The 20,180-nt window shown below is 32.5% G+C and overlaps 3 protein-coding genes across 4 annotated transcripts; 1 reads left to right on the plus strand and 2 right to left on the minus strand.

Moving 5' to 3' along the window:
• Positions 1–70: 70 nt before the first annotated feature.
• On the minus strand, positions 71–3,059 carry LOC123204483 (eukaryotic translation initiation factor 3 subunit J-A-like). The gene is made up of 7 exons (XM_044621156.1): positions 2,896–3,059; positions 2,626–2,670; positions 1,834–1,952; positions 1,301–1,434; positions 891–1,038; positions 636–795; positions 71–470 (listed from the first exon to the last, which is right to left on the minus strand). The coding sequence occupies exons 2-7, from the start codon at positions 2,636–2,638 to the stop codon at positions 379–381; spliced, it is 666 nt and encodes a 221-aa protein (XP_044477091.1). The 5' UTR covers positions 2,639–2,670; positions 2,896–3,059; the 3' UTR covers positions 71–378.
• A 2,975-nt stretch (positions 3,060–6,034) lies between these two features.
• Positions 6,035–10,267, minus strand: LOC123204482 (membrane-associated progesterone-binding protein 4). 2 transcript variants are annotated; one of them, XM_044621155.1, is made up of 9 exons: positions 10,000–10,267; positions 9,842–9,918; positions 9,664–9,735; positions 9,420–9,457; positions 8,794–8,837; positions 8,305–8,351; positions 7,256–7,430; positions 6,897–7,076; positions 6,035–6,349 (listed from the first exon to the last, which is right to left on the minus strand). In XM_044621155.1, exons 1-8 carry the CDS (start codon positions 10,105–10,107, stop codon positions 6,909–6,911), a joined length of 729 nt encoding a protein of 242 aa, XP_044477090.1. In that variant the 5' UTR covers positions 10,108–10,267; the 3' UTR covers positions 6,035–6,349; positions 6,897–6,908. The 2 variants fall into 2 exon arrangements, with proteins under 2 accessions (XP_044477090.1, XP_044477089.1); XM_044621154.1 differs by lacking the exon at positions 6,035–6,349 and having other exon boundaries at positions 6,681–7,076.
• Positions 10,268–13,818: 3,551 nt separating this feature from the next.
• LOC123204481 (probable inactive receptor kinase At1g48480) lies at positions 13,819–16,436 on the plus strand. Its single transcript, XM_044621153.1, has 2 exons — positions 13,819–15,339; positions 15,545–16,436. The coding sequence occupies exons 1-2, from the start codon at positions 13,992–13,994 to the stop codon at positions 16,171–16,173; spliced, it is 1,977 nt and encodes a 658-aa protein (XP_044477088.1). The 5' UTR covers positions 13,819–13,991; the 3' UTR covers positions 16,174–16,436.
• The last annotated feature ends 3,744 nt before the right edge of the window (positions 16,437–20,180 follow it).

Consider the following 20,180-nt stretch of genomic DNA (forward strand, 5'->3'; position numbering starts at 1 on the left):
TATTCAGCAAAGTTCGATTGGATTACACCCCTAAATTCAAGCTGCTTGCAAGAAAATGACATTTATAAAATGCATCAAACTAGTTATATTGAGAAAGTGTTATGTGATGAGAAATTAAGGATTTTAAAGGACTAAAATTAACATCACATCATTGGATCGGAGAAAACCGGAAAGAAAAATAGCCACTCTGGAAATAGTAACTCAAATGCCTCAACTCAACTCTTGTTTAACTCGAAAACACTATAAGTCTTATTCCAAGAATCTGAACTGTTGGACACTCAACAGAGTTCCTAAATCTGACACGCTTAAAATTATAATAAAATTAAATTAAATTTAAGACACAAAATCACTGACAATGAGGGTGGGTATTCTCTATGCTCACATGAAATCATAATCATCGGCAGCGTCGTAAGCATCGATAACAAGGTCATCACCCGGTCTATCAACCAGATGCGGTTTCTTCTTTGCACCTGGAGAAGAACAAGAGACTAGGTTATGCAACTTACCACAAGCCTCAAACTACGTCAAAACATTCGTACTCCATTATCAATGCTAAACTGGTTTGATGAACTTTGAAAATTATTCTGTGGGTTAGTTCAAGTAAAGCTGATCTAAGCATACAAAACTATTCCTACCTGTTTTCCTTTTGCCAGCATTGGCTTCTTTCTCAGCTTTGAGCTTCTCATTCGCAATTGCTGAGACTGAAGAGGCGATCTCTTTTGCATCAGCGGCTTTTAGAGTTGTCATTGACAGCCTCATTACTGCCTTCAGTAATCCTATGTAATGGAAGCTCTTCTGTAATGAAAAACATGCCAGTGTTAAACTAAAACTGCAATTAACATTTCAAAAAGCTACAAGGTTAACCAATTGGCAGTGACAAATAACAATACCTCATAGGGGCGCAGTTTATGTGAAATAAGCTCAGCATACTCCGAGAAGTCACTTTCTGATTTAGGAATAAAATTATCAAGGGTCTTCTCATCGCCTCTTTTTGCAAACAGTTCTGTGGTAGACTGATAATCAGCTTCTTCTACAAGTCTGTGGTAGGAAGAAATATATAAGCAATTCAACATATAAACCCAGGTTAATTCATCCATTCACACTTGAAAACATAAAAAGCCAAGAAAATACCACAATTACATAAATTTAAGATATTTCCACATTTCTGCAATTGAAGAAATACTATGAGATAAAAAGAAGCACAAGCCAAGGCATGACGTTTGGTCATTCTGACTGTAGAGAAGCCATTATGTTATCAGATATTACCCCTGGTAAAAAAATAAGGGAATTGTTGGTATACCTTTGTTGGCGAAGCTTCTCCGCTGCAGGATCCAATGGCACTTCCTCTGCTACTTCAGCTACTTTTTTATTTTTCTCACTAGGTTTTTCGTCAGCTTTTTTGGAGACCTTTTCAGCAGGAGCTGGTGCAGGTGCCTGTTAAATCAGTGAAATAATCAATCAATAGCATACAACTTTCACTCACTAAAAAGACAAATAAAAATTCTATGTATAGAACATCATCATACTACAAATGCACACCCCAGTAAAGATTAGGGTCATTAATCTTTGCGCTTGATAAAGAAATGTCCTTAATGAGCTAATATTTAGATCAAAACGAATTACAAAGACTCATATAGAGAAATGTGGATCAGTCTCCTGATCCTATGCTTATATTCAAGACAGCAAGTTCTTAGACCCCTGATATATGACAAAATTATTCACTACCCAATCACCTAATTATAGATTGCTTATGCTTAATGTAATTTCTTACTCATCATCCACAAGTAACATAACCAAAAGTTAATAATAAAAAATGAAATTGGGGTGTCATACAGGAGCAGGTTCATCTTCATCCTCCCATGAATCTTTTACATCGCTCTCTTCTACATCCTCTTCATCCCACGCATTTTTAGGGAGCTCCTTTTTAGGAATAGATGGAATTACATCATCCTCTGCCACGGTTGTAAACATAAACAAAAATGTATAATCTTTTGCATAAAATATAAAACAAGAACACAAAAAGGGAAATTCTAAGAAGCAGAGTCCAAAAAAATACTTAATGATGATATTTTGTTGCATACACGCCCCCCCCCACCACAAGAAAAACCACCAATAAATAAATATAAGCAGTTGTCTTAATTTCAGAGGAGAACATCCCAATCAACCAGAATTGGATTTACCCTATTTTCCAACACCAGAATTTTGTACAAGCTTCATTACTTATTCTAGCCTGCACCATGATTTCAACCTAAGAAAGAGAATATATATTCAGGTTTTCCAAACACCACGGTCGGTGTAGGGTTACCCGTCAGCTGAGGCCAATTCACGCAAGTATACATGCGATTAAAGTCTAATGACGAATAAGGAGGCTATAAATTGTTAAGTCAATTTAGCCTACAAGATCAAATTCTTGTCCCACATGCTGCTCCCTACAAGCAGAAAGTCTCACAACATTAATATGTTTTACCACCACCCACATACCCAATTTTACTAGAACTCAGTTGAAAGAAAAAATTGAAGACCAACTTGAGACTCAATCTCAAATTCCAGCTCAGTCTAAAAAGTCACCCGAATTTCATCAAACAAAACTGCTAAAAGAAAAAAAAAAAAAAAAACAATGCTTACCCCAGTCTTCCATCTTCGACGCAGAATCTAAAGTTCAAATATCACCTGCACATCAACAAAAGTAAAAAAATCAACAACTCGACCAAAAGAAAACGTTATATTCGTATGCATTATCATCGGAAACCCCCCAAAAAAATAGAAACTAATCTAAAAATAAGTCTAACAGCGAATTGAAAAAGCCGAAAATAGTTAATAATGAACGAAGAAGAAAGGAATCGAAATTTTGATAAGCAGCGAAAGAAGAGTTTAATCCAATCGAAGTGAACATACCGAGAAATTTGAAACGAAAAGAAATCGCGAGAGAAAAATATAGGGAACTCGAATCTTCTAAGAAGAATCCAAAACGTCTGGATGGTCGATGAGAGCTGTGTGCGCCAGAGGTCAAAAGTGAAGGCTTTTCAAGTTTTTGCTGCTATGAAGACTGAACCAGACGACGAGTTTAGGGTTAAAATCAGTTCACCCCTTGGGTTCCCAAAAATTTTTTGGGAAAGTGTTTAAAATCATTTTTACCCTTTAGGTTTTGAAGAAATCTTAGTGGAGCGATATATTCTAAAAACTGACACTTTAAACCCAACGGATTTATGTACCAATCTCTTTGAATCAACTAAGGTTTTCATACCTCTATCAAATGTTAATCCAGGGAAGGAATCCTTATAGGTCAATAGATAGTTAGATCAATTGACCAGTAATCAAACCATGGTAGTGTTACATACAATATGAAATAGTTGGGACAACTTCAATTTAAATTTTGAACATTTTTAATAAACTTGTTAAATTTTATGTTGACATCAATATAAAAGTTTGATCAAAATAAATTATTGATTGAATTGTGAATAGGTGGGTTTATGTTAGTTTGATAGTGGTTTACCTTAATTTAAAACCCTTATAGAGTTTTAAAAGCTTTCAATTAAACTAGCTCATGGTTCTCAATTGAACTAGTGGTTCGATTTTTTAAACTTTAGATTCAACTTTCTAGTTGTCATCATGCCATAAATTTCTATAGTCATCACAAAGAACTCCATTCCACTTCATTTGATGGCTTTCATTAAAGATGGAAACTATACTAATATGTAGACTTGGCAAGCGGGTGGGTTGTATCAAGTCAAAAACAAGTTGAATTATATAGGAATACTGATCGACAGGTTATCGTTAATATTAATTTCTCATTATTTTCTTTTGTTTTTTATAATTTTAATATATTCATTTTGTAATTTTTAATATTTTTCTCTTCAAATATATAAGTATTCCATAAAAAAACAAAAATTTAACTCAAATTATAAAAATATTTTTCATAAATTTGAAAAATTTTAGTATTGAACTGACAATGTATATTTATATCAAAGTATTTCGTGTATATATTTTTTTAAAATTAGTTTTTAACAAAACAAATTCTTTAATTTTAAAGGTATATTTGGGTTCATTTTATATCAAGAGAAAAGAAAATATGTAAAATTTATATTTGATATAATATAAATTTGATGTTGAAGTAGAAAAAGAAGGTGAAATTATTTTTTTGGTAGTTTAATGAGCTTATTTTCTATGATTTGTGCTCACATTGCCACTAAATTGTGCTGGGAATTGAGAAAATATGGATGGGTATTGATATTTTCTTGTATAGGTGAATATTTGTTATACGGATGAAGAAGCTAAAAATACTAGATTGCCATTGAAGTATTCTACTTGTCCAGAGAAGCTTGTAATCTGATTTTTTACAGAGAAGATCCTGTTGAACTTTCGTTTCTCATTGAATCTAGGGGTGATTCGAATTGAGTTTAAATAATGATTAATTTGAGATTAGTTCGAATTTATAATGATCAGTTTGAAAATAAACTTAACTCACTCTAGTGAATACCATTTTCAAAGAAGAAGAAGAGGATCCGACCTCATCATATTCTTTCTTTACGTTGACATGTCCATTTTCAGAATTTCTTCTACGTAACTTTTTCACATGATTAATGGATGAATTTCTACGCATTTAGCACATTTAGACTCTACAGTGGTGAGACAAGGTATTCCTGTGAAGGCCAGATATTGTTAACGTGAAACAAATTAAAAATTTGGATATATATGTAAAGCAAAATAGAACTTTGGATTTCTCTTTCACAGCATGTGTTCAAGAAATATAAAAATATGTAGTTGAATGTCCCAGAGTTTAGGGTGAGATTCTAGTCAAGGTAACTCCGGCTCAAATAAGTAAAACTCGAGTTAAAGTTCTAGTTTGATAATTCAATTTAAGTTTAAGGGTTTGTCGACGATTCTTCGTTAGTGTTTTTTTTTCTAACTTTTTCTCTAATGATTTGTTGTCTTCTCTAATATCAATATTCATTATTCGAACCAGTTTGAGTTTAACTTATGTTTGTTATTCTAAATTCGAATCAAACAAATCTCTAGTAAGAATATCACATATGACATAATTTGATATCAATAATATTTAACATACAAAGGGTTAGTAGTAGTTAGTAACAATAAACTAAGGTGTAATGATATAATTGTGTGATTTTTAATTAAAAATAAATAAATAATTAAATCACTTAATTAAATAATAATATATTAATTTATTTATATGTGTCTATACTTGTCATTTTAATATTTATAATTACTCATTCGAAAATTTTTTTAAAAATATTACACTAGTTACATACACAACTAATTTGGAATATTGATGATAATCAGACATGATCTTTTCAAAAATTATGTTGCTTTTTTAATAATAAAATTATATATATCGAATTTTAAATGCTACTATGATCACATATTTTTAATTTTAAATTAAAAATAAAATATTACTAAATTACATATCTTTTTAAGTTCTCGATTACATATTCAAAACTACGGTGCTTCTTTATGGTAATCTAGCGTAGTACAGATAAAACTTTACAATCTGGAAGATACCAAATTCTATTTTGATTTGTTGAAAGAAAGGACTAGGAGTAGAAGTGGGCAACAGAGATGGGTGTGGAAGGCAATCCAAGAGGGGACCTTGAAAGCTGCTTGGAGTTGGAGATGGAGGTGATCTCTCAGAATCTGAGAACAGCTCTCATCTCAGGTTGCTGTTGTCCTCCTCCAGGTGAATCTGAAGAAGAATACTTCTCCTCCTGTTTGATCTTTTTCACTTGGCTATGAATTGGAATTGGGTTTTGATTGCCCCAAATCCTATGCTCTTTCTTCATCAGCTCCATCTTCACAACTTACTCTCCCTCCATCCCTGTCTTTTTTTATCTTTGTTTTTTTCCAAGTAAAAGACATGAGAAAGCAGCCGTGAAAGAGTTTGGTGAAAAGAATAGATTTCGAGAGACCACTGTTTTGGACCAGGTCGAAAATGTCTTAAATGTTTTGTTTCAGTTTAAGATTGTCTGTGTCTCTCCGTGATAAGATGGTGCATCTTATGAAACCCAAACTAACTCCTTGATCCGGTTAAACCCCATTCCAAATTGAGAACATTGTTATTTATATGTACGTTTAACAAGTCAAAAGATTGTTCTTATGTATCATTTATATACATAAATTATATACACAAGTCAAATGTGAACAAAGAGGTGAATAAATATAATGGACTCAAATATCGGGAAGTTCCAACTGCTTCAACCAGAAGTTTCTGTAAAATGCTTCCTTTCTAGGCTCCAGATTCTGTCATTAGACTTGTTATTCTAAAACATGAGACCAATAAATCCAAATTCGCTAGGAAAGTAACTAATTCTTTGCTTTTTATAGTCTCCAACTTTGCCTGCAATTTGGACTTGTCAGTGAGAATTAAATAAAATTCAGAGAGAATTAGGTTTGTTTGACCTGTTACTCGAAAGTCTACGTTTCCAATTATATTGTCAACATATTCGGGAGATTACTCTAACAAAATGTGAACAACTATTATAAAATCGGTGTCCTCAAGACCTGATTTTGAACAGGGATTGTAAGAGTAGTGGCTTGATTTCTCTAAAAACGTCCTTTCTGACTTAGCATGATGCCAGGGAAAGTGTTAGAATTTTATCAATTAAATTTCCAACTAAAAAATTAACTCCCTAATTCATTACTTGTCAGGAATAAGATAACAATTAACATTTGGAAATGTCTCGATCTATTCTTATCTTGATCCTTCCGTCTCTCTAGTATATATATAATTGAAAATAGAAATTAAAAGTGTTCAATATCACACAATAAAAGAAGAAAAGAAGACATCATCTATACTTCCGAATGGAAAAGTCCTCTTTCCCAATTGTCTAAAATAAGCATATAATCATCTGGGAAAGTTAAAATCTACAGTACAAGAACCCTACCTCTGTCTCTATTTAAACCCGGCATGTCTTGGCATGATAATCACATCCTTCGTAGACTTCCAGCCCCGGCTGATCCAACTGATCTACTTCGAAACAAGCGCATCGCTTACTCATCTTTCCGGTCAAAGCAATTTCTAGAGGTCTTTGAACTAACCTCGGGACACCACTTTCACACCAAACCTGGTAAAATCAGTCAGACAATTTTGTTCAGTTAGCGTTATAATTCCATTTTAAATGATCAGGAATAACTTCACAAAAGATCATGCTGAGATGGCACAAAAGAGTACACAGAACTTTCTACAAACACCAAATTGTGAAAACTGCAACTTAATGATGCTCCAAGTCCCTTTAAATTATACCTCTCCACCCTCGGCCTGACTCCACCTGGAATTACAACCTGGTTGTTTGGCTTCTTCAGCCTTCTGTTTCTCCAAAAGTTGAGCCCCTCTCTTAGCTTTAGCTTCAGCTCCTTTCAGATATTTTGTGGGATTTCCTTGACTATCATAGTAACGACCTACCAGCTTACCAGTAAATCTGACAACAGGAGTAAGGATTAAATACCAAAGACTGTAATTGTTCATTAACGATCTAAATTTTGTTTCTTTTTTTAAATTGTTCGCTTATAGCCGATACCAAAACAGCAAAGATAAGTATTCTAATTCATGTATATCAAATGATTTTGATGACAATAACTTGAAATTCAGGCATCATTTAATAATCATCTGTCTAATCCAATTCAACTGTCACGAGAGGGAAATTAAAAAGTAGCTATTTATGCCAACTAACTACTTCAACAATTAGATAAAATTAGATGAAAGGAGTCAAAATTTTAAGTCAAAAAATTGATTGGGTGTTGGTTTATCTTTAATTTTCAACTATCCAATCACATTGTGACACATCGTTGTTTGTGTATAAAATTGTACACATAGCATTCATTGCTTATAACTTATATATGGGGTTGGTTTGACCCTTTAATTCTATGTTCTAATTTCAGGACTTGACTCAGAAGTATCTTATCTGTTTTGGTGCATGTGCAAAGGTCTTTTAGACTTAAAAATATTAAAGTTGAATCCTTACTCAATAACTTTAGTTTTTGGGTAAAATACACTACAATTCTGAAAATTCTAAACTTCTATATTGCAAATTAGACAGCAAGTATCATTTCCCGATGCAGTATAAAAAGACTGCTAACTTGTTTCAGAAAATCTCTTATTGATTTCAGACAATGTAAGGATCTCGAAGAGTCGAACACTAAAATTTCCTTCCTGAACATTGACATCAGATCTAGACTCATGTATCAATGACATTTAAACAAGGGAAGTTGCAGTTGACAGTAAGGATGAATGCTAAATTAAAATTCTAATGAAGGAGCAAAAGAAAAAAAGATGATGAATAATGTAAGACTCACGTGTAGCTTCTGAAGTAAAAGTCTCGCCAATCAACAATGCTCTTTACCTACGATATAAAATAAGTGAATACAAAAATGAAATGCAATATTTTAACTGAAAATAAGCAAATCCAGGGGCAAAGTTTTTTTTTCTTTTCTGGATAATAGAAAAATAAAACTGGACCAGCAGTTTAGAAGGAAAAAAACTCAAAATAACAGAAATTTGCCAAAGAATCATATAATAACATAAAAATGCCAAATGAAGTCCAAAATCATCTAACTACTGAATATTATCTCCATTCCTAATTTTTCAGTGTTTGATCAGCTACTTAATTTGTAAGTACAAGATCAATTAAAATCAAAGAAGACCTCAAAGGACTGGAATGTTTCCAGTTCAAACATCCTATAACACTGCCTTGGCAATAGCAGTAATTGCTAGTTCTCTTATATGCCTAGATAACAGTGTGGTACTACAGCATTACAGCAAGACAGAGCATTCAAAAGTTTTACCTCTGTGCTGGATAGCCCATTCAGTGAATCAGTGAGACCATCTCCTGCATCAAAAACAAAACAAAAGAGAAAAATAAATAGAAATTAATTGTGAAAGTGAAGGATAAAGATAAACAGCGGTAAACCACTTCATTTGATCATAGTAATATCTTTAGACTTCATTAGCAGTTCTTAGAAGTAAAACCAGAGAACAGGTAAGGTACCTAAATAAGACATTACAGTACGTCCTAAACCTCTAAAAAATATGAATTAGAGAAGATGAGTATGTTGATGAAGAAAAACTACATGCCTCTTCTCTAATTCAAGTAATAAATTAACATTTAGGGTTGATGCTTATTGACAATCAGTGTGCATATATACCACTGGGTCCATATGTATATTAATAAATCAGTGTTTATGTGCTTGATGTTTTATTTGCATTGCTCTATAATTTACAGTTCAAAGTTCAATTTCAGCACTTTGCTCAAGAGAAAGACACAAGATTCGGACAATTTACCTGTACTTCTCCATGCACCGACAAGTATTACTATCTATTAATTCAAGCCTTCTATTTCTTTTCTTATTTTCACCATAAAAAGGGAAACAACTCTATATAAAATATAAAGATAACGATTGATCATTTGTACCTGTAAAGTTTCCTGATACAAATGCACGGGAAGCATCTCTGAGTTTGCAAAGAAAGGAAATAACTATAAGAGCAGGTCTAGAGACATAATATATCAAATACAATGAATTCAACAACGTTTAAGCTACTTACAAGAACTTCGAAGATGCTCAAATTTTATGTACAACTTAATTACAAACAAAACATCAACTAAGTAGGGGCCAAATGAACAAACGACCTCTGATTCAAGTGAACGAACCACTGACCTTCCGGCAAAATGATGGTAACCTCCTCCCACACCATAATGAGACTTCCCTTTCGTTACATCAAACACAGATCTGATTCAAAGGCACAATCAAACAAGCACCAAAATCAGTAACTTAAGTAAATTCTAGCAAGTAAAATCAAATATATTGGTCAGAAACAGAGAACAAAAATTAATACCCAAGAATTCCTAAGAGAATTGGTCTCGAGTCATCAGTTCCATTGTACAAAGCCAATTCTTCTACACTGAACAATCTCTAAGAGCAGAAGCAAAATCAATTCAAGTTCCAATTCAAATTTTTTGCGGAACTGAATAGAGATAATATGAAGATCCGAACCTGCTGGGGTTTGAATTTGACGGAGGAAAATCTTGTGATTAGAGCAATTAAAGCCACCAAAACTGTGATTCCAACAAATGGAGACGTTAATATCTTCTTAATAGCCATCCCTCAACTCTGCTTTCGAAAGTCTTGAATCAAAGAGGGATCAGCCTGTGAATATGAAAAAGTGATTGGAGTGTTTTGAAGTCAACCGTGCGATTTTGAGCTAGAAATTTTTAGCTGTTGAAAAAGGACACTCATTTTTGTAAATTCAAAGGGACATTAAATTTGAAAAACGACATAAACATACTTAATAGTTAATGGTGAGTTTTCAATAGATCCCAACTTAAAAGAAATGATAATCAAACACCTAAATTCTTTCTCCAAAATAAGAATGAATTTTGATGATCAAACTCTAAACCTCAAATTGCATGGGTGAATACGACTCGAGTCACCACAGATTTGAATTTATGTCATATTTAAAACAAGTCAAATTCAAGCTTAAGCCTCAACATAGATTGAGTTCGAAGGTTGCTGATAATTCTTTATAAGAGCTCTTCTTTTTATACTATTCTTTTCTTTTTTCATAATTCTTCTTTTTTGGCTTCTTTGGCAATTCTTCTCATTCGACAATCCTTTTCTTCTTCTTTTTTGGAGATTTGTCATCTTCTTCAGCATCATTTGTTGTCATTTGAGCTAACTCCAGCTCGTCATTTCAAATTTGAGTGAAGATCGAGTTGTCCTTTGTTCAGGTTTGATTTGATTTAAATCCACCTCAATGAGTTTATATCTTATTATTAACATATTAGAGTAATACTCTTATGACTCGAAAGATTTGAATCCTCCTATAACGATATGATATGATATAAGTAAGGCCAAATGACTATTTTCCACCCAAGTTTAAGTGTTATCGTAAAGACAAACCTGTGAGGTTTGAAAAACCGAAAATCCCACTCATCCGTTAAAAATCTTAGTTATGGTTAAAGGTAAAATCGTCTTATAATTAAAAAACTAAAGTTTTATTATTTTGGCCTCCCTCAACTTGAAAATCTCATAATTCAACCCCCACCTGAATTTTGAAAAATCAAAATTTTCCCTTAGGGTTTGCAAATCATGGTCGGAGTCACCGGAGACGACCGTCTCTAGTGGCATTGGCTCTCCTTCTCAACTCAACTCTCCTTGTCGATCACTTCCCAGCCACCAACATAGGTTACTTCCTCTAACAAAGGCAAAATTATTTTCGTTAGAGACGAAGATGATCGTTGGAGGTTTCAGACAGAGACGACGTGGTCGTCTGAGACCACCGGCGGTTGTCTTCATCCCAAATAAAAATACTCCGACGAAGACGATTTCATCTTTATAAGAGGAAATAACCTATGCCAATGGTTGTGAAGTGATTGGCAGAGAGAGTTGAGCTCGAATGGAGAGCCAACGCCACTAGAGATGACTATCTCCGACAACTCCAACCATGATTTGCAAACCTTAGGGGGGAATTTTTGATTTTTCAAACTTCAGGTGAAAGCTAAATTATGAGATTTTCAAGCTGAGGGGGGGAAATGTAACAAAACTTTAGATTTTAAATTTTTTGTTAAATAATTATTTTGCCCCTAACTATAACTGTGATTTTTAATGGATAGATGAGATTTTGAGTTTTTCAAACCTCATTTGTATGATTTTGGGATAATACTTAAACTTGGGGGTGAAATAGTCCTTTGGCCTATAACTAAATATTCAAGTTTGTTTTAGAGCTGCATTTGAACTGAATTGGTTTAATGTTTAGCTTAAACGAGACAAACTCAAGTTAGGATAGCGCTAACTTGAATTCGAATCAAGCCAACTAAATTCAAGCAAGTTGTTGGAAAGTTACTAACATATTCATATTCTTCAACGACTCTTCATCTACTTTGTGTGACCTTTCTTCTTTGACAAACTCATTGCCAACTTGGGTTGGAGTTTGTGAATTTGAGTTCAACTCAAATTAGGCTATGTTTATGCACACCTCAAACCCACCCTTAGTTCCTCTAATTTGAAATGATTTAGTGTTATAACTAATGATTATAAAGTCGAATAGGAAATTGATTAGATGAATAGGGTGACTCAACAAGTTGACTATTTGAATAAATATTAAAAATAAATTAAAATTATTTTATAATATCATTAAATATATAATATAAATTATTTTAACAAAAAAATAGAATTAGTTTGACGACACACATTTTTAAAAAATGGTTTTGACTCTTATCCAATCAAAATGTGAACCGGAGTGATTTGAACGGTTGAACCATGTTTCCATGTTAAAAACGGTTTCTCTACAAATCACGTATATATTCATTGTAACAACTTGTTGCTTAATTTGCCCTTTAATACATAATTAATTGTAATAACTTACTATAAAGAAATATTATAAAAGTTTTTTTTCCATTTTTGTAAGATATTTTTCTAAAATTTTATTAAATTACCATAATACCCTTTATCCAAAGTCTATATTCTAAATTATTAATTACATATTAAAAAGTGAATGAAATAAAATGAAAGAGGAAAATATAATAAAATAAAATATATTAAAGTTGTTTTGAAAAGAACTTTTAGATTCATTTCTGTTTTTATTTTTTATACATTTAAAATTAAATTGAAGTAATTAAATAGAAAAGAATATATAATTAGCTAAAGGGTATCATAGTCTTTATAAGGTAAACTAATCAATTTTTGGGTATGTTTGTTACTATCTAAAACTGTTGGGTTTGTAGTTTCCTCAAATCTTGAGAAGAAAATTGTTATAACCCCTCTTCTTATGAAACAAACAAATTTGGCTTTAATTTGTTAATTTTGAATCGATTTTAAAAGTAAATTTTATCTAATTTTGACACTACATTATCATATATTGTATAAAATTTTTAAGGTAATTGGAAAATACCTGGTATTGTGAGACAAAATTTTAAAAAATTAAGAGCATAAAGGAGACAAAATAAAAAAAATACAAACAAAATTCAAAAAAGAAAAAGAAAAAGACAAGCAAATCTATTTAAGTAGAATTATGTTTTGTTCAAAAAGAACAAAGTTAGTTGAGTTTGCTTGTTACTTTTTGAGAGTTACGGTTTCCTTTTGACTATAGTGTAGTAGAAATTATCTCTAATAAAACCCATGTAGTTTCAAAAACTAACAAAACTTACCCTCAAAGTAGGGTAGATTCAAGTTGAGCTATACTTAAATAAAGGTTTGTTTGAATTTAACTCAAATCTAAAATGACAAGTTCAAATAGTAAATAGTAAAAAAAGCGACTAATTACTAGAAAAAATTAAAAAAAAATAAAAAAAAAGAAACATCATCGAATTAAAAGAAAACTCGTTGGAAAAAAAAAAGAGTTTTCAATGAAGAATTGTTAACGAGTTCTCAAATATGAATCAAATTGTTGAGTACTTGAGTTTAACTTAAATTCAAAACGATAAATTCAAGTTTACTCAAATGATAATTAGTAATGTCAAAAAAGATATCAAATTAAAAAAAAAAATTATTAAATAAAAAGAAAAATTACTAAATAAGAAGAAGAGTTATTAAAAAAAATCATCAACAATTTCTCAAACACGAGCCAAATTACAAAGTTGAAGCTTCATCTCTAGTTAATCTATCTGGGACTCCAAGCAAAAATTTTTGTGTTTTTTAATAAAAAATATATTTTATATTTTTGTATGTGTGTGCATAATTTATTTAGTTCATAAGTTTATTTTTAGAATTTCCACAGTCCTAATGTTTTGAGTAACTGTAATTCGCCCCCTAGGGTGTCTATTGCAAAAACTAAACTATAGTGGACTATGCCTTACAGCCAATCTCTTAAACTCTCCAAGCCTGTCTTTCTACCTTTACTCTTTGCCCTTCACTCTCTTCAAGACTGAGTCTCTAGACACTCCCGTCTTCTTCTTTCACAGCTCATTCATGTCTTCTTCTTGTTCCCTTTAAAGCTCTCAAAAGCCAAAGCAAGAACTAGCCACATTGCAGAAAAAAACCCATAAAAAATGAACCTTCATAACCTCTCCTTTCTTCTTCTTCATCTTCTGTTCTTCTTTCACCTCCCCTTATCAAAACCAGATCTCTCTTCCGACCGTGCAGCCCTCCTCGCCTTCCGCTCCTCCGTCGGAGGCCGTACGCTCCTTTGGAATGCCTCCCAATCGAGTCCCTGCAGCTGGGTCGGCGTTCTCTGTGAACAGAACCGTGTAACGGTGCTCAGACTCCCCGGCGTAGCTCTCTCCGGCCAAATCCCACTTGGAATTTTTGGAAACTTGACTGCTCTCCGTGCTCTCAGCCTCCGTCTCAACTCTCTCTACGGCCAACTCCCTTCTGACCTTGCTCTCTGTTCTAATCTCCGTAATTTGTACCTCCAAGGAAACCAATTTTCCGGCGATATCCCCGAGTTTTTGTTCACTTTGCATGGCCTTGTCCGGTTAAATCTCGCCAGTAACAATTTTTCCGGCGGGATCTCTTCTGGATTTAACAATTTGACGCGGCTGAAGACTTTGTATCTCGAAAGCAACAGCCTTTCCGGGTCAATTCGCCAGTTAAAGTTACCGAATCTTCAGCAGCTTAATGTTTCAAACAATTTTCTAAATGGGTCAATTCCAAAAGCGCTTCAAGCTTTCGGGTCAAGTTCATTTCTGGGTAATTCTCTTTGTGGGAAACCACTTGAAGATTGCTCAAAAAGCGCCAGTGTGGTTGTTCCAAGTACACCCACCGGCGGGGATAGTAATGAGAAAGAGAAAAAGAAGAAGCTTTCCGGCGGAGCAATTGCCGGCATTGTAATTGGATCTGTTCTTGGGTTTCTGTTAATTGTAATGATTTTGATGATTTTGTGTAGAAAAAAGAGCAGCAAGAGAAGTAGGTCAGTTGACATTGCTTCATTGAAGCAACAAGAAGCAGAACTTGCTGGAGATAAAGGAAGTGTTGGGCAGGTGGAGAATGGTGGTGGGTACTCAGTTTCAGTGGCGGCAGCCGCAGCAGCGGCAATGGTGGGGAATGCTAAAGGGGAAGTGAATGGTAACAGTAATGGCCCCAAAAAGTTAGTATTTTTCGGAAATACAGGGAGGATTTTTGATTTAGAAGATTTGTTGAGAGCTTCTGCAGAAGTTCTAGGAAAAGGGACCTTTGGAACAGCTTATAAAGCTGTTTTGGAGATGGGAACTGTGGTGGCTGTGAAGAGATTGAGGGATGTAACACTTTCTGAAACGGAATTCAAGGAGAAAATTGATACCGTTGGCGTGATGGATCATCGAAATTTAGTCCCACTTCGAGCTTATTATTATAGCAGAGATGAGAAGCTTCTTGTTTATGACTTCATGCCAATGGGAAGCTTGTCTGCACTTTTACATGGTGAGCTCAATTCATTGCCTTTACCTTTCGGATTTCGTGCTTTTCACTTTGTTTAGTTCAAGTTTTTGCGTTGATGAATTAATTGATTGTTCAAATTAGTGACTGTTTTATAAGCATCAAATTTTGTTTAAAGCAAACTCCATGAACAAAAGGGTTAATTTTGATTGGTTTGAGAAGTATTTTGCATCTTGTTTTGAATATTTAGGCAACAAAGGAGCAGGTAGGACTCCTTTGAACTGGGAAATTCGATCTGGCATTGCGCTTGGAGCTGCTCGTGGCATCGAATATCTTCACTCCCAAGGTCCTAATGTCTCTCATGGAAACATAAAATCATCAAACATTCTTCTAACAAAATCTTATGACGCACGTGTCTCTGATTTTGGCTTGGCGCATCTCGTTGGTCCTTCCTCTACCCCCAACCGGGTAGCCGGCTACCGGGCTTCAGAGGTCACTGACCCTCGCAAAGTATCCCAGAAGGCCGATGTGTATAGCTTTGGTGTGCTGCTCTTGGAGCTTCTCACTGGAAAGGCCCCAACGCATGCCCTCTTGAACGAGGAAGGTGTCGACCTCCCCAGATGGGTGCAGTCCATTGTTAAAGAGGAGTGGACTTCGGAGGTTTTCGACCTCGAGCTCCTGAGGTACCAGAGTGTTGAAGAGGAGATGGTTCAGCTCTTGCAGCTCGCCATTGATTGTGCAGCACAATACCCTGACAACCGTCCTTCAATGTCGGAAGTAACGAGGCGAATCGAGGAGCTATGTCCTCTGAGCATTCAAGAAGAACAGGATCCTCAGCCGGATCAAGTGAACGATGCAGATGAAGCATATTCACTATGAGCTGCCATTAAAAAGTCATCCCAGAAATACAGTGTTGGTTTTATTGTATGTTTGATTTGAAGCCTTCAATCTTCATCGTTTCATTAGGAGCCAAGCCAACTGTTTTTCATCTCTTCATTAGTAGTCCTTGTACTAGATTATTTTTTTTTTTCTCAACTTTAAAATTTCATGAAAACTTTGAGGTTGAAGCCAGTTCAAATTGTTCTTGTTGGGTGGAAGAAGGTGCTTGTAATTATTCTAAGATTTGCTTTTGCTTTTTGATACTTTTGATCTGTTTTTGTTGAGATGTTTAAGAAGTTGGTTGTTGCAAGCTTCATTCTGGTCTAACTATGTTCTCCGAGTAATTTCATAAAAAATATATATTATTCTGACATAAAATAGGAATAATTAATTTTTAAAATGAAGCTTTTTTTTTTTTTTGGGGGAAGAAGATTATAAGAAAAGGGTTTCATCTGAGTCCATGTGGTTTTGACTCAATATTTGGCTCACAACTAGCCGAATTTAAATTGGGTTAGTTTCAATTCAAGATCAAGTGAGGCTTGATTAAACCTAAGGAATTGTTAGAAAGTTATTAATAAATTTATTTTTTTAATGATTTTTTTTTAACGATTCATTTTTTATGATATTTCTTTTCTTGCACTTTTTGGTGACTTTTTTGACAATTTTATTGGTAGTTTGAATTGAGACTAGAATTTATGGACATGATTGAGTAGCCTTAGAGGTGGTAGTGGACCATATCTACTCACAAATTTTGAACACAACCCAAATTTGGCATGACCCACAAATTTATAGATCATGCCAAAGCTAGTGAATGAAGTCAGTAGTGTCAAGGCTTCACGAGGTTGCAAGCTGAAACGATTATCAAAAAATTAAAAATTACACTTTTGATGTGTCAATCCATCAAACAACCCATAGAAACATAGCCTATCTTGAGTTAATGAAAATTTATTGTCCTTGACAAGAGATAATTCATGACACAGTGAGTTACACCAATTTGACCCATCATAGCCTGTTGCCATTGCCGGCTCTAGGTGTATAGTTTACCAACCCTGATATAAGTACCCATTTTTTAATTGCCATTTTTTTTAATATATATATATTCACTAACGGTATTTTCATTCATTTTTTTAATATTTTAAAAATAATAGAGGGAGATTTATTTATTTATATTATATTTACTTGGGCAAAGGATAAAGATGTTTTGGCCTTTTGTCAGTGTCCAAAGCAAAAATTCAGTCTTATCTCTTTCTGGGTATGTGCTTGGGAAACCCTAGAATCAGTTTTACTTTTAATGTTATGATTTTTTTTAACTTTCCATTTCCAAGAAAAAAGTTTTGTTCTTTGTTCCAGGATTTAGCATCTCAAAAGGTAAGCTTAAAGAAAGTGATGTTTCTTACTTTTACAGCAAATTCTACATATTATAATTAGACCCCATTTTATTCGATCTGAATTCGAGTAATTCAAATCGAATTTATTTATAGTTTTGTGGGTGTCATAATTATATAATTTTATTTAAAGTATGATTTTTTTTCATTTTTTCTCTTTGAAATTATTACGGAAAAAAAAAAAATATTGCAATAGCCATGGACACCTTATAAAAATATAAGAATGATAATGATAAAGGCAGAAATGGTGCCAAGTTCCCATGTGATTATAGAAGCTTTCTTGTGGGGTATTGATTTTTAAAATATAAAAAAGTGGTCCTATGTAACATGGGTAAAAGAGGGTTGTCCTCGCCCTATCTCTGACATGAAAATAATGAAAAATCTTCACCCATATTGTGAAAAAAAATTTCATCCCATTTTCCCTACATCCCCACAAAAAAAAAAAAAATCTACTCCCCCATCATTGTAAAAAATAAAAAATAAAAAATAAAAAATATATTAAATATAAAGACGTATTTATAGTAATTCTTAATTTGTAAAAATTTAGAAGATATATAAAAAAAAAGGATAAACCAATAATATATTTATCTTCATCCTCGTATTGGTCCTCATTCTCTTTCTTATCGAAGACCTCTCATTCGGATTGAATGAGATTGGGAACCCAATTTGAAAAATCAAATTATCACCCCTAAAATGAATTATATTATATTTTATATACTAATAATGAGAATAAATATGATTATAAACGTTAGAGTGTTATCATATAATTAAATAATTTTAAATTAAAAATAAAATAATATTTAATCATGTATCATTATTTATATTATTATTTGTACTAATTATCTGTGTTTATATTTATTTTGTTAGCATCCAATGCTTCACTTTCCCTTTTCATTTGACAAGTAGATAAAAATGTTTCAACTTGGGTAGCGTTGTCATGTTCTTTTGTGGACTTTTATGGGTTTGGGTGAATACAAAAATCTTGGTCACTTGATACAATAATTAGACATTTATGCCGATTAACAACAAATGGACCAAATCCCAATCACTTTCTAGAAATAATTCTTGCGTTTACAAATGAGGAAATTTTCATTTATTAATTTTTTTCCTTAATTTATTATTTTGAACCTTTCACACCGAGTGGATGAAATAATGAAATTGGACAATTTTAAATTAAAGTAATATTATATTTTTTTATTATATAATTTAAATATATAGATAATATGTTTTTATATAATTAGATATTATTTAGTTTTTAATTCAAAATCATCTTATCATATAATAATATATTATTTGTATACTCAAAATATATACAAATAATACATACATATAATTTTATTATTATGTTAATACATATAGTATTTCGAGTTTTACTTGCAATTTTGGTTATTATAATATATAAAATTATAAATGAATTCAAATTAAATCTAAACAAAAGTAAATTTAAACTAAAATTCAAATCCAAATTATCGAACTTGAGCTCGAATTTGAATATATAATCCATAACATAGGCAAAATACATGATAACTCCAAAGAGATGAATCACTAATAAATCCTCGATCTTAGACCAAGTTATCGAACTAAAACTCTAACTCAAATTCAATTCAATTTTTTTTGGTTGAGCATAGATTCAAAACCAAACTGATTTTTTTTCGAACTCAACTCAAATCCAAATCATCCAGTTTGAGCATGAATTTGAATGGATAATCAATAACACAAGCAGAATACATGATAACACCAAAGAGATGAACACTGATAAATCCTCAAACCAGATTATTAAACTAAAACTTTAAGTTAAATTTAACTCATTTAAGATGAATATAAATTCAAACCCAAACTAACTTTTTCATTTCCCCATCACCGTTAATTTCTTTTTATCCTTTTATGATACAAAATTTTCTCACATAATATTAAATTTTCAGGTTGATAACCACATTCACCATTACTTTGGATGGCATTTTTTCTTGAGAGCATATTACATTATGGCGAAATTTTGATATACTGATGTAGATTCTAGGAATAATGACATTGAAGGGACTAGTCCTTTTTTTTTTTTTTTTAATTAAAAACATCAAAACTTACAAATTTTTTTATTAAAAAAACTGAACTTTTAAAATTTTCAATAAAAAAGGCCAAATTTTCATACCGTTCCATTAAAGTTATCAAACATTTGCCATTTTCTATTAAAAGGATTGAACTAATCCCCTTAATTTTAAAAACCCAACAAAACAACCCTAATTATATTTACTCAATACTTTCAATTGGAAATGTTGAATATTTAATATTTTCAATTAGAAAATTTAAAAGTTCGATAAATTCAATAAAAAAATCTAAAAGTTTAGTCTCTTTATTAGGAAAACCCAAAGTATAGTTCTATTAATAGAAAATACAATTAGTTTCTTCAATTGAAAAAAAGGTTTTAAAATCAGCCCAGCAAAACCCTAAAGTGTAATTCCATTGATAGAAAATAAAATTAGTCCCTCCAATAGAGAAATGGTTTTAAATTCAGCCCCTTCAATAAAGAAAAAAGTTATAATTCTTTGCTGTCCTGAAAATGGGGATTTAGAGAAACCTTTTCACCATCTAACATAAATATTTACATAGAAAGGATTTTACAAGGGC

This window comes from Mangifera indica, chromosome 20 (assembly GCF_011075055.1).
Source record: "Mangifera indica cultivar Alphonso chromosome 20, CATAS_Mindica_2.1, whole genome shotgun sequence".
Taxonomy (NCBI): domain Eukaryota; kingdom Viridiplantae; phylum Streptophyta; class Magnoliopsida; order Sapindales; family Anacardiaceae; genus Mangifera; species Mangifera indica.